Below are 19540 nucleotides of genomic sequence, written 5' to 3' on the forward strand. Positions count from 1 at the left end.
AGTTTGGTCGACCACACCATCCTTCATCAATGCCCTACACAGTGGTCCAACAGGGGAAGGCCACTCTTGCCTGGGTCATTTCTCACCTATTCCTTTAGAGCCAAAAAAGACTTTTTTTTCCTTTCCACCCTTGCACCAATATCTCTGTGCTCACTTTTGCCCATTCCTGTTTCTCATTTATCTGCTACTCCTCAGGAAGATTATCTGAAAACACAGCAATGGTTTTCACACATATACTGATGATACACAGTTCAACATCATGAGGTCTCTCCCATAACCCCACCTTATCTATACATTACCAGGCTGCTCACCTTTTATCATTTCTGGATAAACAGAAATATCCTCCTGCTAAATACTGGGAGGACCAATGCCAGTACCTTTGGTCTGCCACAAAATGACCCCAATGATCTCCTCCTCTCCAGCAATCGTCCAAAGGGAATGAGGCTGTCTGCAACCTGCAAGTCATGTATGTTCCCAAAATGAGCAACAGAGAACAGATCTGTGGCTGTTTCCACCTTCCTGATCATCTGACACCAAAATTGCCTCAACTTATCGGCACCTGAAGACTTCATCCAAGGTTCGGTTAAGGCCAGACTTTGCCATGTCAATCTCCTCCAGGCTGGCCTTCAATGAACTCTGCCGCGCATGTCCTAACTTGAAGTCCCATTCAGCCACCTTCCCTTGTTCTTGCTAACTATATTAGTTCCAAGTAACACCGATTTTAAAACTCTCATCCTTGCTTTCAGATCCCTTTATGTCTTCACCACTCCAGGTCTCCAACCCCGTCAGTGCCACAACCCTTCACTAATTCTGACCTCTCAATCACAGAGTCATACAGCATAGAAATACTCTTTGAACACTGACTTCTCATAGACTTCCACTAATCCCATTTTATTCTCCTCAGTCCCATCAACTCCCCTCAGACTCTACCACTTACAATTTACAGAGGGCAACTAACCTTCTGATTGGCACATCGCTGGAATGTGGATGGAAAATAGAGTACCTGGAGGAAACCCACACAATCACAGGAAGAATGTACAAACTCTACACAGACAGCACCAGGTAGTCAGAATGGAATCCAGGTTGTTGGAACTGTGAGGCAGCAATTCAACTAGCTACGTCATCCAAATTTAAATAGTCCCACCATTGGTGACATGCCATTAGTTGCCGAGAGCTTGGTTCCAGACTTTCCTCGCTAAATCTCTCCAACTGACCACTTCTCAAAACATTTTATTCAAAACCCACCTCTATTCATGCTTTTGGACATCTGCATCAATTTCTCTCATGACCCAGAATCAAATCTTGTTTGACAATGTTCCTTGAAGCTCATTTAAGGCTTTAGTGGATTAAAGGGATTATGTGAAAGGAAGGTTTTTTTGTAGCAAGTTGAGAAAAAGGCAGCAGGAAGGTACAAACAGGAACAGAAAAACAAACCTTCAGCATGGACAACTGTAAAGTGTAAACATGAAATACACACTTTAGATCTAAGAGTCAACCTGGATGTTATTCCAAAGTTATTGGGGTAGAGAAGTGTTACCTTTCAGTTTTGTTTAAACTGAAATCAATATTCACTAAAGTCACTTTATTACATCATTTTTTTTAATCTATCATGGGGGTGTTTCAGAATACTGACATCAGGCATATGAAACAATGCACAAAGGTGAGCAGTTTGAAGTTACCATTTGAAGTTATACAACAACACAAGTGCAAACAGTTAATAAGTTTTAAGAATAATGCAATGTGTCAGGGTAGGAAATTGGTATCAACCATCTTGTTTGCAAAAATAGGTACAAAAATAGGTACAAGTTATTTAAGATTTAAAATATCCTTATACCGCAAAACAGGAATGGTTCCAATGACACTGGCAATTCTCCAGTACCAATCATTTTTCTGCCAGTGTTGTTAAGCAGAGTCAGGCACAATCCTGTCCTTCACAAGGTACTGGCATGGGTAACAGAAAACATAACAGCACAGCACAGTACAGGCCCTTTGGCCCACGACATTGTGCCAACATTTTATCCAGCTTTTAGATCTATCTAACCCTTCCCTCCCACATTGCCCTCCATTTTTCTATCATTCATGTGCCTGTCTAAGAGTCTCTTAAATGTCCCTAATGTATCTGCCTCCACCACCTCTGCCAGCAGTGCGTTCCACGCACCCACCACACTAAAAAAAAACTTGCCTGACATCCCCCCTATACCTTCATCCAATCATTTTAAAAATTATGCCAACACACCTTGGCCATTTTCATCCTGGGAAAAAAAACCATAGAACCATACGGCACATACAGGCCCTTCGGCCCACCATGTTGTGCCGCCCTTCAAACCACACCCAAGACCATCTAACCCCTTCCTCCCACATACCCCTCTAACTGAAATTCCTCCATATGTTTATCTAATAATCTCTTGAACTTGTCCAATGTATCAGCCTCCACCACCACCCCAGGCAGTGCATTCCATGCACCAACCACTCTCTGGGTGAAAAACCTGACATCTCCCTTGAACTTTCCACCCAATACCTTAAAGCCATGTCCTCTTGTTTTGAGCACTGGTGCCCTGAGAAAGAGGCACTGGCTGTCCAATCTATCTATTCCTCTCAATATCTTGTATACCTCTATCATGTCTCCCCTCATCCTCCTTCTCTCCGATGAGAAAAGCCCCAGCTCCTTTCGTCTCTCCTCATAATCCATACTCTCTAATCCAGGCAGCATCCTGGTAAATCCCCTCTGCACCCTTTCCAACGCCTCCACATCCTTCCTATAATGAGGTGACCAGAACTGGACACAATACTCCAAGTGTGGTCTAACTAGAGTTTTGTAGAGCTGCATCATTACCTCGTGGTTCTTAAACTCGATCCCACGATTTATGAAAGCTAACATCTCATAAGCTTTCTTAACTACCCTGTCCACCTGCAAGGCAACTTTCAGTGATTGTGGATATGAAACCCCAGATACCTCTGCTCCTCCACACTACCCAGAATCCTGCCATTAACCTTGTATTCTGCCTTGGAGTTTGTCCTTCCAAAGTGTATCACCTCACACTTCTCTGGATTGAACTCCATCTGCCACTTCTCAGACCAGCTCTGCATCCTATCAATATACCTCTGCAAGCTTCTACAGCCCTCCACACTATCCACAACACCACCGATCTTTGTCATCTGCAAACTTGCTAACCCACCCTTCCACCCCCTCATCTAAGTCATTAATAAATATCACAAAAAGTAGAGGTCCCAGAACTGATCCCTGCGGGACACCACTAGTCACAGCCCTCCAATCTGAATGCACTCCCTCCACCACAACCCTCTGCTTTCTACAGGCAAGCCAATTTTGAATCCATACAGCCAAGCTTCCCAGGATCCCTTGGCCTCTGACCTTCTGAAGAAGCCTACCATGCGGAACCTTGTCAAACACCTTACTAAAATCCATGTAGACCACATCCACTGCACTACCCTCATCAATCTTCCTGGTCACCTCCTCAAAGAACCCTATCAGGCTTGTGAGGCAAGATCTTCCCTTCACAAAGCCATGCTGGCTGTCCCTAATCAGTCCATGTTTCTCCAAATGCTCATAGATCCTATATCTTAGAATCCTTTCTAACAGCTTACCCACCACAGACGTAAGGCTCACTGGTCTGTAATTCCATGGACTTTCCCTACCACCTTTCTTGAATAAGGGGACAACATTTGCCACCCTCCAATCCTCCGGTACCATCCCCCTTAACAATGAGGACTCAAAGATCCTAGCCAACGGTTCAGCAATCTCCTCCCTCGCCTCCCGAAGCAGCCTGGGGAATATTCTATCAGGCCCCGGGGACTTAACTGTCCTAATATTTTCTAACTCCAACACATCCTCTCTCTTAATATCTACATACTCTAGAACATTACCCTCATCTACACTGTACTCAGCATCATCAAGTCCCCTCTCTTTGGTGAATACTGAAGAGAAGTATTCATTGAGAACCTCACCCACTTCCACAGCTTCCAGGCACAGTTTCCCACCTTTGTCTTTAATCAGACCTACCTTTACTCTAGCCATCCTTCTGCTCTTCATGTACGAGAAAATAGCCTTGGGATTCTCCTTAACCCTACTCGCCAAAGCCTTTTCATGTCCCCTTCTCGCTCTCCTCAGCCTTTTCTTAAGTTCCTTCCTTGCTACTCTATATTCCTCACGAGCCCTGTCCGATCCTTACTGCTTACACCTTATGTATGCTGCCCTCTTCTTCCTAACTAGTTGTTCCACCTCTCTCGTCACCCACGGTTCCTCCACCCTACCATTCCTTCTCTGCCTTACCGGGACAAATTTATCCCTAACTTTCTGCAAAAGATCCCTGAACATCGACCACATCTCCATAGTACATTTCCCTTCAAAAATGTCACCCCAATTTACACTCCCAAGTTCTCACCTTATAGCCTCATAATTCGCCTTCCCTCAATTAAATATCTTCCTGTCCTCTTTGCTCCTATCCCTGTCCATGACAATTCTAAAGGTTATGGAGCAATGGTCACTGTCCCCCAAATGCTCACCCACTGATAGATCTGTCACCTGACCCAGTTCATTACCTAAAACTAGATCTAATATGGCATTCCCTCTAGCTGGCCTGCCAACATACTGCATCAGGAATCCATCCTGGACACACGTAACAAACTGCGCCTCGTCTAAACCCTTGGCACTAAGTAGGTGCAATCAATACTTGGATAGTTGAAGTCTCCCATTAATAATAACACTGTTATTTTCACATCTCTCCAAAAACTGCCTCCCAATCTGCTCCTCAGTATCCCTACTGCTACCAGGGGACTATAGAATACTCCCAGGAGGGTAACTGCCCCTTTCTTATTCCTATAGATCACAGATCACTCATAGATCACTCTAGAGAGGATACTTCTACATTATCTACCCTTTCTGCAGCTGTAACTGTGTCCCTGACCAGAATCGCCACCCCTCCTCTTCTCCTCCCTCCCCCCCCCCATCCCTTTTAAAACACTGAAAACCAGGAATATTCAATATCCATTCCTGCCCCGATGTCAGCCATGTCTCTGTAATAGCCACAATATCGTAGTCTCATGTACTTATCCAAGCTCTCAGTTCATCTCCCTTATTCCTGATGCTTCTCGCATTCAAGTAAATGCACTTTAACTCATCTACCTTACTATTTTTGTAGCCTGTACTCTGCTTCTCCTTCCTCAAAGCCTCTCTACCTGTCAGATCTGACTTTTCCCCATCCCCTTCTTCCTCTGACCTACTCCTCTGGTTCCCTTCCCCCTTGCAATCTAGTTTAAACCCTCCTGAACGACCGTAGCAAACCTGGCTGCAAGGATATTGGCCCCCCCCCCCCCCCCCTCAAGTTCGGGTGTAACCCGTCCTCTCTGTACAGGTCCCACCTTCCCCTGAAGAGATCTCAATGATCCAAAAATCTAAAACTCTCCCTCCTGCACCAACTTCTCAGCCACGCATTTATCTACCATCTCCTCCTATTCCTACCTTCACTATTGCATGGCACTGGCAGCAATCACGAGATCGCCACCCTCAAGGTCCTGTCCTTCAGCCTAGCTCGCTAAACTCACTTTTCAGGATCTCATCCCTCTCCCCACCTATGTCATTGGTACCAACATGAACCACAACTTCTGGCTGTTCTCCCTCCCACTCTAGAATCCTGTGGACCCAATCAGTGACATCCCTGACCCTGGCACCTGGGAGGCAACAAACCATCATGCTCACTGCCACAGAACCTCCTGTTTCCCTGACTATCGAGTCCCCTATAACTACCGCCTTCCTCTTCTCCTCCCTTCCCTTCTGAGCAGCAGGGCCGGTCCCAGTGCCACAGACCTGGCTACTGCTGCTAGGCCCCAGCAGGTCATCTCCCTCAACAGTCTCCAAAGCAGAAAACCTGTTACTGAGGGGAACAGCCTCTGGGGTCCTCTGCTCTATCTGCCTGTTTGTTTTCTTTTTCCTCTTCCCTCCCCAACAGTCACCATTCTATCTACTTCCTGGACTCCAGAATTACCTGATCTAAGAGGGGTGACCATCTCCTTATGTACAGTATCTACAAAACTCTCCCCCTCCCTGATGCTGCGCAGTGTTTGAAGCTGTAACTCCAGCTCATTGATTTTGAACCAAAGTTCCTCCAGCCTCAAGCACTTACTGCAGATGTGGCCATCGTGGACCACAGCAAGGTCCACGAGTTCCCACATCAAGCAGCTGCAGCATACCACCGTCCTCCACTTCCACTAATTCCTTTTTCTTCCCCCCTAGTTTTCCCTACTTAAATATTTATCAGATAACAGGTAAACCTTACTTTTACCTACCTACCAGCTACTGACCTGCCTTGCCCCTTTACACCAAAGCCCCTTAAGCCAAAGCCTGACCACACTACTCCCTCTCACTCAGCTGCCCGCTCTGACGCTGCCCGCTGGATATGGCTGTTTGATTTTTAAACTGCCCGTGCAGTCCAGCCCCCACTCTTCCCAACTAAAATTTATAGAAACACTTAAAAAAGAACCTTATAAAAATCTAACCCTAATAATCACAACCCTATTAAAAATTAACCCTTATAATTAAAACCCTATTAAAAAAAATTAAAAACATAAAACTTAAAACTTATCTGCTCTGAAGTCTTCCAAAGCGAAACCCACGAAGCCTCCAAAGTTTTTTTTCTTCTCTCCCTGCTGACTAGTCTGACTGTCCACTCAATCTATGCCTATCATCTTGTACACATCTATCAAGTCACTTCTCATCCTCCTAGCAAGCTAGGGAAAAGCCCTAGCTCACTCAAGCTATCCTCATAAGACATGCTCTCCAATCCAGGCAGCATCCTGGTAAATCTCCTCTGCACCCTCTCTAAAGCTTCCACATCCTTCCTATAATGAGGTGACCAGAACTGAACACAATACTCCAAGTATGGTCTAACCAGAGTTCTATAGAGCTGCAACATTACCTCATGGCTCTTGAACTGAATGCCTTGACTAATAAAGGCCAACACCACCATACGCCTTCTTAACAACCCTATCGACCTGCACAGCAACCTTGAGAAATCTCTGGACGTGGACCCCAAGATCCCTCTGTTCCTCCACATTGCTAAGAGTCTTACCATTAACCTTGTATTCTGCCTTCAAATTCGATCTCCTGAAGTGTATCACTTCGCATTTTTCTGGGTTGAACTCCATCTGCCACTTCTCAGCCCAGCTCTGTAACCTGCAGCAACTTTCTACACTATCAACAACACCACCAACCTTTGTGTCATCTGCAAACTTATGAAATCTTGTCCAGGCGACATTTTCTCTATCTAAATAAAGGACATCAGTTCTGAGCTCCTCATTACCACTAAGGCCTAGCTATCCAAGTACTTTTCTGGATTTGAATGCCCATTTAAGTGTTCAGCAAACTCTAACGTGTTGGTGCCGACAATAATTTCAGATAGCTGCTTTAAACATGACACTGTGGGTCTTATTATATCACAAGGTCTAGTTTACAGAGAGGCCACAACAGAAAGATAAGGACAAGATAAACAGAAACCTGCAGCTTAACTATTACCAAAACATTTGATTTCTGGGAAAGGAAGGAACAACATCCATATGTTTGTATAATTCTTCTGCTGAAAAGTAACCCACTTCCCAAAAACAAAAATTACGAGAAAATGAATCGATGAAAGATATCAGAAGAGGGTCAAATAGAGACACTTAAGAGAAAATAAACATTTCTTGCAAAATTTGAGGACAAAGGCTAGAGAGGATAAAATAATCAGCTCTTTTTTTTAAATGGTGAAAGTTGTTGTCAAGGCAAGACAATATTGCTGAATCTATATTTTAGATGTTTCAAGGTCCTCTGTGCTCTATTTATGTCAAAGTAAAGCAATGCAAATGTTGAAGCTAGCTTGTGGTTGATAATTTAAAAAATAATCCTTCTACCCATCACCTCTCAGCTTCTTGCAGCACTCCCTTTCATTCCCCCCTTCCCCACCCACCTACACCCTCTCACCTGGAGTCACCCATCACCTGCCAGCCTGTGCTCCTCCCCCTCCCCTGACCTTCTTACTCTGGCTTCTGCTCACTTCCTTTCCAATCCTGATGAAGGGTCTCGACCTGAAACGTTGACTGTTTATTTCCCGCCATAGATGCTGCCTGACCTGCTGAGTTCCTCCAGCATTTTGTGTGTTAATCCAAATATTCTGCTAGTTGGTGTCTCAAGTTACCCAATAGTTAACACTTAGAGGGGCAGGTGTTCCTCTTTAGTTCATGGGCAGAAATAATAAGAACACAAGAAAATAGGAGCAGGAGTAGACCACCAGGTCCCTCAAGACCACTCTGCCATTCAACATGATCATGGCTGACCTGAACTTTTCTTCTGTGCAAGTTCCCCATAACCCTAAATCCCTTGATCTTCCAAATAGTTCCATCTCCACCTTAAATGTATATAATGATCTGGCCTCCATTACCCTCTGGGACAGAGAATTCCAGAGACTCGCTAGTCTCTGAGACAAGAAATTTCTGCTCAAGTTTAAATGAGCAGCCCTTGACTTTGTATCTACGTCCCCTTGCTTTTGACTGTCCCATTAGTGAACGTCTCGGCATCTACCATCAAGCCCTGTTAGGGTCTCATGTTTTAACAAGGTCACCCCTCATTCTTCTAAACACCGAAGAATACAGACCCAAACTGTTAGCCTCTCTTGATAGGACAACCCCTCATCCCAGGAATTAGCCTGGTGAATCTCTTTTCACTGCTTCCACGCTACTATATTCTTTTGTAGGCAAGGGATTCAAAACTGAACAGTATTCCAGGTGTAGCCTTACCAACACTGTGCATTCTTAAACTCCAATGCCTTTGCAATAAAGGCCAACGCGCTGTTTGCCTTCTTTACCTGTCTATTGGATCTGCCTCCTAACTTTTTGTAATTCATGCACTAGAACACCTGGATCCCTGGGAACTTCACTCACTTGCAATCTCTCTCCATTTAGATAATAATCCACCTTTTGATTCCTTTTACTGAAGTGCATGACCTCACACTTCCCCATATTAAACTCCATTTGGCAAGCTTTCCCCCCAATCACTCAATCTACATCTTGGTACAGAATCACAATGTTCATATTACAATATTTTTGTATCAGCAGCAAACTTGGAAATATTGCATTTTGTTCCTTCCTCCAGGTCATTTATGCAAATAGTAAACAATTGAGAGCCAAGAACAGACTCCTGGAGTACTCCACTAGTTACATCCTTCCAGCCTGAAAAGGACCCATTTATTCCAGCTCCATTTTCTGTTTGACAACCAGTTTCCAATCCACACTAGCACACATCCGCCAATACTACAGGCTCTTAATAATCAGACATGTAGAGACAGTGCTGTCATGAAATGAGTCTGTTCCACTTTAGATTCAAAATTAGCAAGCGGACTTAGTAACACAAAAGCCATCTTATCAATTGTTTTTTTTCTGCTTCAGCTAGTCCATTTGTGATGAATGCAAAAAAAAGGGAAATCAGTCACAGACTGCATAACAATTTGACAAGTGACAACCTTGAAATCAGTTCTACCTTAAATGAATGAGTTTCGCGATACACAATATGGTACAAAGCTGGACGATAATTTGATAGATGGTTGTGGGGGGGGGGGGGGGGGGGGGTGAAAGAAATAGGAGTTTCAACTCCCAGACACCACCTCAAGTGCACTTGGACAGACTGAACACCATTAGACTCCCATGTGTTGGTGAGTGGTGGAATCTGGGGCAATGGAGGAGGGGGAGCAGTTGATGAGAACATGGGGAAAGTAAAAAAAGTTATAATGTAGGATTAGTGTAAATGTATGGTTGACACAGACTTGGGCAAGCTGAAAAGGATCCATTTCTGTGCTGTCTCTCTATGGCTGGCAGCTGCCAGTTACGGTTGCTGGTAGTCTGCTTAATATCCAACTCCATACTATTTTTTGAAAACAAAAACATAGAGTGGCTTGAATCTAAATTTGGAGTACAACTATTTAATTCTGTAATTCACCAGAGTCACATATTGGCCCAACAATTAGGCAAAAAGGTGCCCATTAAAATACAAACCTGAAAGTCAGAAGGACACCTGAAAAATAGAAAGTTGATTCAACTAATTCAGAAACATTCTTGTTGGAAGCCATTACATGGGGCTATTCTATTGAACATTGAAGAATGTAACTTTGCAGCATGCATGGAAAACTAAAAGTGAACCAAAGCAACCAATGGACTTCTCCCAGTCAGAGAGGTAACCTGTTTCACTGAGGGACAAGGCTCACTCCCACCTCAAAGGAGCCAGGGATAAGTAATCAGTTCAATTTTGTTAGCATCACCCACAACTCAGGGAAATCTAAATAATAGGAAGATGGTGCAAGGAAGAGGTGAAAAGTATAAAGGGAAGAATAACTTCATCTTCAGTCAATCCATAGGTCTGTATTAGTCCACATAATTACAAATTTCAAAATTTACTTGGTTTTCTGCAGAAAAATTACAGCAAAGAACAAGACGACACAATATGGTACATTACAATATGGCTATTGTACAGGTATATGGAAGGGAATAGAGGGATATGGGCCAAATGCAGGAAAATAAGATTAGCATAGATAGGCATCTCAGTGAGCAAGGACGAGTCAGGCTGAACATTTCCATGCTGTGCTACCATGAGCTTGTAACATCCATGCAGTATATATCAATAATATTAAAACATATGTATAAAACAGACTAAAAAGATTATGAACAAAGCTAATATTCATGATTTGACTGATTGAAAAGTCACATAAATTTGACTTTTTTTTCCGCCCCTGTAGAATCATCGAAAGGAATGATAAAATGGGTTCTGATATCAATCAAGGCCAGAATGCTTTTGGGCAGTGAATAGCATAGTTTAACCCATTATGTTACAGAAACAAAAATGTTTAATTCTCACTCAAATTGCTCCAAAGACATGTAATTGAAGGGGAAGCATTATGAAATAAATGAGATGGAGGTTTGAGCATTTTGTACGATTGCAATCAAAAAGAGATTCATCTACAGTTTGAATCATTTCTTCAAATGATTGTATTGCCTCTGTCAACAGCATTTATTAACTAAATAGTGAAGCATAATAGCAGTAGTTTCACATTCATCATAAATTACATTCAAACTCATCATGGGAGCAAGTCATATCACATACCCAATCTGAAAGCATTTGACAGTAAGAATTTAAAATTCTGTAACTATTCGTAACTGTTGATTTCTTTTCCCATTCTGCTTTCTCACTAATCTTGAGCTCATCAGGGTCGACATTCGATTGCAGTACTGAAACTTTTGCCCAATTTAGTCGCTGTGGCAGGGGTACAGATAGTTGAAATATGAAGTCCTCTTCATATTGCACTTCTTAATGGTTTAGTGTGATATTCCCATATCAAACAAAAACCACTCTAGGACTCACTAAATAAAACTGACCATGGATGAGAAGCTAGATGGTTGAAAGCACAAGGTGGTTCTCTGCAACAGTTTTGAACTCAGTTCAAACCCAGGGAAAGAGATTGTACATTAGTTCACTTTGTCTCCTTACCGAGGCAGATTTTAACTGAGTCTATAATATTATACTGGAGACATGAGGTAGAGTGGTTTTCAGATTTCTGCCCTAATGACTAAAGTTATGTCATGCTACTTAACTACAAGAGCAGGAGGCTGTATTTAACTATCCTCATTTCACTTTCAACCAGTCACATCACATTTCAATTGTCTATATTGGACAAAAATTCAAAACTTCAATCAACAGATCAGGAACTGGTTAATTATTCAACACTTATGTTGAGTCAATGAAATTATACTGGAACCAATTTGAAAGTACATCTAACTGATTCCAGTGTAAACAATACTCCAAGTAAATTACAACATAGGTCACAGTGAAACTGGGGTGGAATTTGATCCCAAATTACTAGTGCAAAAAAACAAAGTGCAAACCTTGCGTCTGCTCTAAATGAAATATTTAGATTTTATCTTGGAAGCAAAACTAGTTTATGGATGGTCTTGGTTTAGTTGGTGCAAGCTTCCTTATTGAAAGCATGATTTGCACCAAGTTAGAAAATAAGATGGGACAGAAGGAGGACTGCAGTTGAGCTCAGAATCTCCGCAAAGGGGAAGCAGCAAAATGCCAAAGAATAAAAGGTAAAAGAGACAGTAAACTACAAGATGCTACTACAAAATGTCAGGACAAATACCATTTGAAATCATTTCAATCAATTAGCATCAACATATATCAGGAACAAAAGCTTTTCTGTGAACTATGAATCATGTTTAAACTAAAGATTTTCAGTTTTTACTTCAATGCTGAAGTGTTGTTGTTAACAAAGTTGCTTTACTCTCAGATCAAGAGGGAGCCGGAGAAATTAAGGCCCTTTCTAGTACTGATCAGCAATCCTGAACTCTCAAACATGCACTTAACATTTTTTCTAATTAATTTACATACTAAAGTACACCTTTATGAATGATTAATGTCATTGGACAGATGTTTACAGATCATTAAAAAGTAAAACCAAAAATAATGCATCAAGAAATAATTCACTCCCTTATGTCAACCATCCAAAATACATTTAATCCTTACGCCAGCTGTTCAAAGTTAAACTACCTTTACGCTGCGAGAAACATTATGCTTTATGAAAAAAATGTTAATCAAACTGTAGCACAGTGTTGTTGTTACTGGAACAGTAATCTGGAGATCTAGACTAATGATCCAGGAAAAGCTGGTTTACTATGAGAGCTTAAATTTAATTAAATAAATCTGGAATTAAAAAGCTACCACCAGCAAGGTGACCATGAAACTACCCAATTTTCAAATAAAACACTAGCTTTGATAATCTCCTTTGGGTAAGGAAATCCATTCTCCTTGCTGCTTGGTTTACGTGCAACTCACAGGAACATATCTGACTTAAGTGCCCTCTGAAATAGCCTAGCAAGCCATTCAATTAAGTGAAACTGCTATAGTTCAAGCAGGAGGCTCACCACCACCTTCAAGGAAATGAATGCTGGTCTTCTCCTGTGATGCTAAATTTCCAAACATAATTTTTAAAAAGGCATGACCTAACACAATAATGAAAATGCTTAACATCAATCCAACTGGAGAACAATTTTCTGTTCTCATCTCACTAAAGAGAACAGGAGATACTTCAAATGTATTAGTTTTTGTTGATTCTACCAAAACAGCAGCTCTGGTCAGAGCAGTTATAATGATCAATCAGTAAATGTACTATACAAATATAATACTCATATGACAACCCAGTTTAAAATTTATATTGCAAAGTATTTCTTGTAGGAGACATAAACCAATGCATCATAACCTATGCATGCATACTTCACTTACAGTTCATAACAATTAGTGATGCTTTAATCTATAATTGATAAGCCATAACAACCAGGAATATTCCAAGACGGATGCATAGCTAATGCTTAAACCCTCATGAGCTACTGCTGAAAAGTACACTTTAGAATTATGCAGGATCCATTTTCATTCATTCAAGGGATGTGAGCTTTGTGGGCTAAGCCTGCATTTAATTACCCATCCTTAATTGCCCTAGAAAAGGGGTGGCGAGCTGCCTTCTTGAACAGCTGCAATCCTCAAGGTGTGGGTACACCCACAATGGCAATAGGGAGAGTTCCAGGATTTTGACTCAGCAGCAGCGAAAGGAACAGTGATATATTTCCAAGTCAGGATGGTGTGTGGTTTGGAGAGCATCTTCCTGGTGGTAGTGTTCCCATGCTTTTGCTACCCTTGTACTCCTAGGTAGTAGAGGTTGTGGGTTTGGAAGGTGTTGTCTAAGGAGCCTTGATGAGTTGTAGCAGTGAATTCTGTAGATGGTACAAAATGCTGCAACTGTGCATCAGTGGTGGAGTGAGTGAATGGTTGTGGTTGGGCTGCCTATCAAGTGGGCTGCTATGTCCTGTAAAGTGTCGAGCTTCTTGAGTGTTGTTGAAGCTGCACTCATCTCAGCAAGTGGAGAGTATTCCATCACACTCCTAACTTGAGCATGGTAGATCGTGGACATGCTTTGAGGAGTTAGGAGTTGCTTGCCACAGAATTCCCAGCTTCTGAATTGCTCTCATTAGCCACATAGTGTATATGGCTACTCCAGTTCAGTTTCTGGTCAATGGTATCCCCAAGGATATTGGGAGTGGGAGATTCAGTGATGGCACAGCCATTGAATGTCAGGGGGGTGAGAGCTGAATTTTCACATGGTGGATATGTCACTACCTGTCACTTGTGTGGCGTCACCATTAGCCCAGGCCTGGATATTGATACAATGGATATTCATCAGCAGTGAGAAGCAAATCTTATTTGAAAAATGTGGACTTGTGGATGGAGGATGGTCTCTTAGGGAACCAGAGAGTCAGAACATTAAAGACAGAGAGGAAAAGATTATTAAGCAATAGTGACCACATTTGAGAACAATCCTTGTTATCACTAGGGTGTAACCAGGGGAAAAAAAAACTTAATGAGGGTGGTGGAAATTAATCTCAAGCTGAGCTTTTATAGTACATTCTATAAACAAAGAATAACTCTTGCTCCATCTCTAGACCCAATAAGTGAGTAAGAGAGAAATCAAACAGCATGACATGCTAATCCAGAAATCAACTCTCCCCATCTGAAGTATCAATGAGGTTCACTCTTCCTAGGGCACAGGACGATGGTTGCCAACAACCTTCCAGTGCCTCATAAGCAATGACGCAAACCAAATCACTAAGTATTAGATCATGTTTCAAACCGATTGCCAATAAAACAGATTTCGCAACCAGATGCTCATTCTCTTTCTACCGAGACCAGTCGGCCACAGATCCCACCACCGATGCGGGGTCTCGACCCAAAATATTGACCAGCCCTTTGCCTCCGCAGATGCTGCTTGAACCACAGATTTCCTCCAGCAGTTTGTTGTTTTTTTTGCTCCAGATTCCAGCATCTGCAGTCACTTTTGTCTCCCACCAATGAATGTGAAGGTACTGTAGCCAACTGCAGTACTGCCAACCCAACATCTCAGATGTGCTATTTCAGTTTAGAACTATCTGCAAACCTCAGGCCTTCTTGGATTTTGTGGCACACTAACTGCAAATTTTCATAATTTCCTCCTTTTACTTGCTTTTTGGTCTATATTAGGACTAGTAAAATTGTTCACAGCATCTGTGAGCCAAATAAAAAACAAAAATATAATAGCACGCTCTTCCATGGGAGCCCAATCATCATCAAACCACCTGCTCGGGAACTGTACTGTGTAACTAGAATTTAGTGCGCACGATTTCATTGAACTGACAAAAACTCACGCGCTCAGCACCCCTGAAGAATGGTCTCTTGGCCAACTGCTGTGGGCATGCTATGAAGCATCTATTTTCTTTACAAGAACTGAATGTGGGGAAGGAAAGGGAAATAATAAAATGTGTTTGTGATACCATGTATTTAACCTTAATTTGGAAAAGTAAACAAAAGAGACCAGGATTAAATTCAGACACAAGAGATTCTGCAGATGCTGGAATATGGAGCAACGCACACAAAATGTTGGAGGAGCTCAGCAGGTCAGGCAACATCTATGAAATTGACCTTTCGGGTTGAGGCCTTTCATCGGGAATGGAAAGGAAGAGGACAGAAGCCAGAATAAAAAGGTGGGGGGGGGGGGGGGGGGAGTGGTGGTGGTGAGGAGCACAAGGCTCCTGATTAAATTCAACTGAATACTTTCAAAGCAAATGGGAAAGGAACAAGTTGCTTGGCCTTCATGTTTTTAACCTCCCATGCACAGCTTAATTTACCACATAAAATCTACCCTTACCAACAATCCTCAACCATTCCCATTGCACACTCGAACCGGAAAATTTTGATTTTTTTTGTGATCAGAGCACAAAACAAAACCTCGGCCAACACTCCAGTGTGTGATACTGAAGGAGTGTTGCACTTTCAGAGTTGCTACAGTTTGCATTGGTGATTAAAGCAAACTTCTTAAGTCCTTACATGAGATGGCATAGCACCGTCCCGACAAAGAGCTGGAGTGTACTGTCTCTCAATCAACACCACTACATTATCCAGTAATCACATTTGTCGAACTTTGTTATTTGCAATTTGTTTGTTGTGTTTCCCATATTACACTAGTGACAACTTCAAAATTATTTCATTCGCTGCAAAATGTTCTGGGTTGCCCTGAAAGGAACTATACAAGTAGAAGTTTCGGTCATTCCCCCCCCCCCCCAAACTATTCTAAAATTTCCTTTGCATTATTCCCGCTCACTATCCCTAACCTATTCCCCCTTTGCGTCTGGTTACGCCTGCGCTCAACCGTCCGCTTCTCCCAAGATTAGGAAATCTTCGTCAAAACCTTACTACCCGGGTGTGCATTCAGTTGATCATTACCCCTGTTTTTACCTCAGTCACAGACATTTCAATCCCTCATAAATGAAATGCAAGGGAATTCCACAGAAAAACATACCGCGCGGTTATTTACTTAAGTGTTCTCAGAACAAGCAATGTTCAGTTGTTCAGGGATGGTGGAAGCATTGCTCTTTGAAACAATGCAGGTGTGTAAACGGGAAGCGTTGCCAGCTAAAGAGATCAGCGAAACCAAATTCCTCAATCGGTTAATGATTTGGAGAGTGGGGTGGATTTACACCACGGCACATACAAACAGAAGAATCGCAATGTTTTGACCTCGAGATTTAAAACATTTTTTTAAAAAAAAGTCGACCTTTAAAAGGGGAAACTGAAGAGCGAGCGGTTATGCTCCTGCCGCTGGCCCCTTAAACTGGCAGCGGGACCCAGCACTGGCCCGGCCGCCGGCCCACTGTGACTGTGAGGCTCTGGGTGGACGGGACCCCTCCTGAGAAATTACAGGTTGCTAACGGCCGATCGGGTATCTCAAACCCCCTCACTCCACCCCAGGCAGCTTCCCGTAACCCACTCCCTCCGCGCCACTCTAGGAACAGGGAGATTACCAATGGGAACAGAACCATCGGCGTGTCCGGGCTGAGCCGAGCTGAGTGCGGCTCCTGGCGCCTGACCCCGCGCGGAGCTCAGCCATCGCTGCTCGGCCCCTCGCTTCCACACACACACACACACCTGTACCGCCTCAAAGCAGTTGGTTAAAATACAAAACCAGGTGCAATCCTTTAACTGCAGTACAAACACTTAGAGATTCCCAAACATTTTTAAAAAATGACAGAAGTTCAGGCTTTTTTCCCTCCTTTTAAACAAAAACGCGCTATAAGTCCAACAATTCTTTCAATAAAACCTCATTGCAAAGTTTATTACTTCTGAGCAGTTCGACTGAGAAAGTTCTTCAGTTCAAGCAACACATCCGAATGAATCCTGAATCCTGGTCGCCCTTTTCAGAGGGAATTACATTGAAATTTTGGGACTCAAGGCAAAACAAAAATCACAAATCGGTATCAGCTGATCTCACCCTTGCGGGGTTAAAAATATAGGAAGCCGGGCGTGCGAACTGTCTGTTTAGTATATATTCGCTCGGAATGCACCTTACCTGTCCCAAGTTTCTGTATCCGTATTTACTTGCTATTGTATTGGCTTCTTCGGCGCCACCGTTTATCCTCACAGCCCAGTGGTTGGTGTACATCAATGTTCTGCAAAAGGGGACTACAACCCCCAGAAACACCACCAGAGCAAAGAACAGATCCAGGCAACACTTCGTTGTTCGACCCATTTTTTTGACCCCCCCACCCCCCAGAGAGAGAAAAAAATTAAAACAAAAATTTCACTCCAAGTCCTCACGCTGACTTCCCGTGTTAATTTCAGAGCGTGGGTCTTCTTAAGGTCTATGCCCCTTTAACAAACTCGCCCACCCTACCGCAGGCACGGGATCCGCTCCTGGTTGTGAACCTTTCTATCGCAAATGAGTCGGGCTTTTTGATGATTAAACCAGGTGGAGAGAGAGAGAGAGAGAGAATTGGGTTAAGCGGTAGTCAATGCCTTTGGATTTTGACGTACTCCGTTGATTTGTGAACTGCTGTGGTTCTCCCTGATGCAGCTGTTGTCTGTAACCCTGGCTCTGTGCGCTTGTCTATTACATACATATATAGATCTTGTGTGCCTGTTTATATGTAAGTGAGCGCTGTTCGCAAGTCGGTGGTTGCTCTGTTCCTCACTCAGATCATCTTTGCCTTAAGATGGCTACAGCGCCTCCTCCAACTCTACCGGTAACTCAATTAACCCCCACCCCCGCTGGAGAAATTCACCAGTGAAGGACTTCCCCTGGTCCTAGCGCGCCCCGCTTACACTACTTTTAAACACGCTGATTGCAAATTTCTATTAGCCCGTACAAAAGGGTTGGAGACTTCCTCGCTCGCGGATAGGGAGATGAGGTGGCTGATCTTTCCCGTCTCTACAACACTATAAAAGATTTGCAGTATGTTAATTTTACAGATACAAATGTATTATTTTATATGATCTGAGAATAAAACTTATTTGACGAAAAGAAAACAATTTCAGTGTGCTTGAAACAATCACCAAAAATATCAGGGAGAATGGGTGCATGATGTGACAAGCTTATGAATTTAGAAAAAAAGTGAATATGAGATTTTTTTTGTGCGTCAGAACTATTTTGCTTCTGATAGTACTGATGGGGTTTGGAAAACTCAAAATAATGCATAAAGAAGTATGGAAATTAAATCAGAAACAGACAATGTGATCTAACTATCTCTAAAATAAAGTGCTCAGTGACCATGCAAGACATTTTGATTTCATTGTGGTCAAATTATGGGCAAACCTGTAACCAGAAAATTATAGAAAACAAAACAAGGAAGAACATAATTGGAATTAATCAGAAACACAAAGCAGCAAAAAAATTACAGAAATTTTCATTTTCCATGATTTTTCTTTTCTCTATACCACCCACAATCCCTTCCCCATGATATCCTCTTGCCCCCTCCCCATGTCACTCTTTCCTCAATCAGCCTACAACTAAATGTTGTGTACCTACTTCACAAGAAATTCCAACCATCTGGTAGAAGTTATGTCATCCTAAGTCATGCCTGAAATTTCCCTGGAGGATTTCCAGAGGGACAGTGGCTGAACACCCAACCCCCACCCGTGAGAAACGGTGTAAATGGTTACAAAATGAACATTGATGCTACTTCACCAGGGTTTCCTCCAAAAGTCACACGAAAAATTAGGAGATCCCCATGAGATTCAAAGCCATTACAAGTTGAACTGCTTTGTAATTGCACTTTGGTCACAAGACCAAAGAATGACAAGGTTACAGAGTGGATGGAGGCCATTCAGTCCAATCCAATCATATTGGCTCCATGTAAGTGCAGTCCAGCTAGTCCCACTCCCTGGCCCTCTTCCCATATTCCTGCAAATGTGTTCCTTTCAGGTACTTATACAATTTCCTTTTTAATGCTACAATTAAATCTACCTCCATCACTCCTGCTAATAGTATATTCGAGTAACACTTGCTACATATAAAAAAATCCATATGTCACTTCTGGTTCTTTTGCCAGTCTCTTTCATTCTACGTTCCATGTTTCTTGACTCTTCCACCAATAGGGAGAGTTTCCCTCTGTCTAATTTGTTAATACCCTCCATGATTTTAAGTACCTCTATTAG

General features: G+C 42.6%; 1 protein-coding gene across 3 annotated transcripts in view; it reads right to left on the reverse strand.

Annotated features, from left to right (window-relative positions):
• The window catches only part of pcsk5b (proprotein convertase subtilisin/kexin type 5b), a 293223-nt gene extending 275130 nt beyond the window's left edge, over window positions 1-18093 (reverse strand). For all 3 annotated transcript variants that reach the window (XM_052019395.1, XM_052019394.1, XM_052019393.1), the window contains exon 1: window positions 17457-18093. In XM_052019395.1, the coding sequence (XP_051875355.1) occupies window positions 17457-17636 (180 nt within the window). In that variant the 5' untranslated portion in view covers window positions 17637-18093. The remainder of the gene's footprint in view (window positions 1-17456) is intronic.
• Window positions 18094-19540: the final 1447 nt, after the last annotated feature.

The sequence above is a fragment of the Pristis pectinata genome, chromosome 7 (assembly GCF_009764475.1).
Source record: "Pristis pectinata isolate sPriPec2 chromosome 7, sPriPec2.1.pri, whole genome shotgun sequence".
NCBI lineage: Eukaryota > Metazoa > Chordata > Chondrichthyes > Rhinopristiformes > Pristidae > Pristis > Pristis pectinata.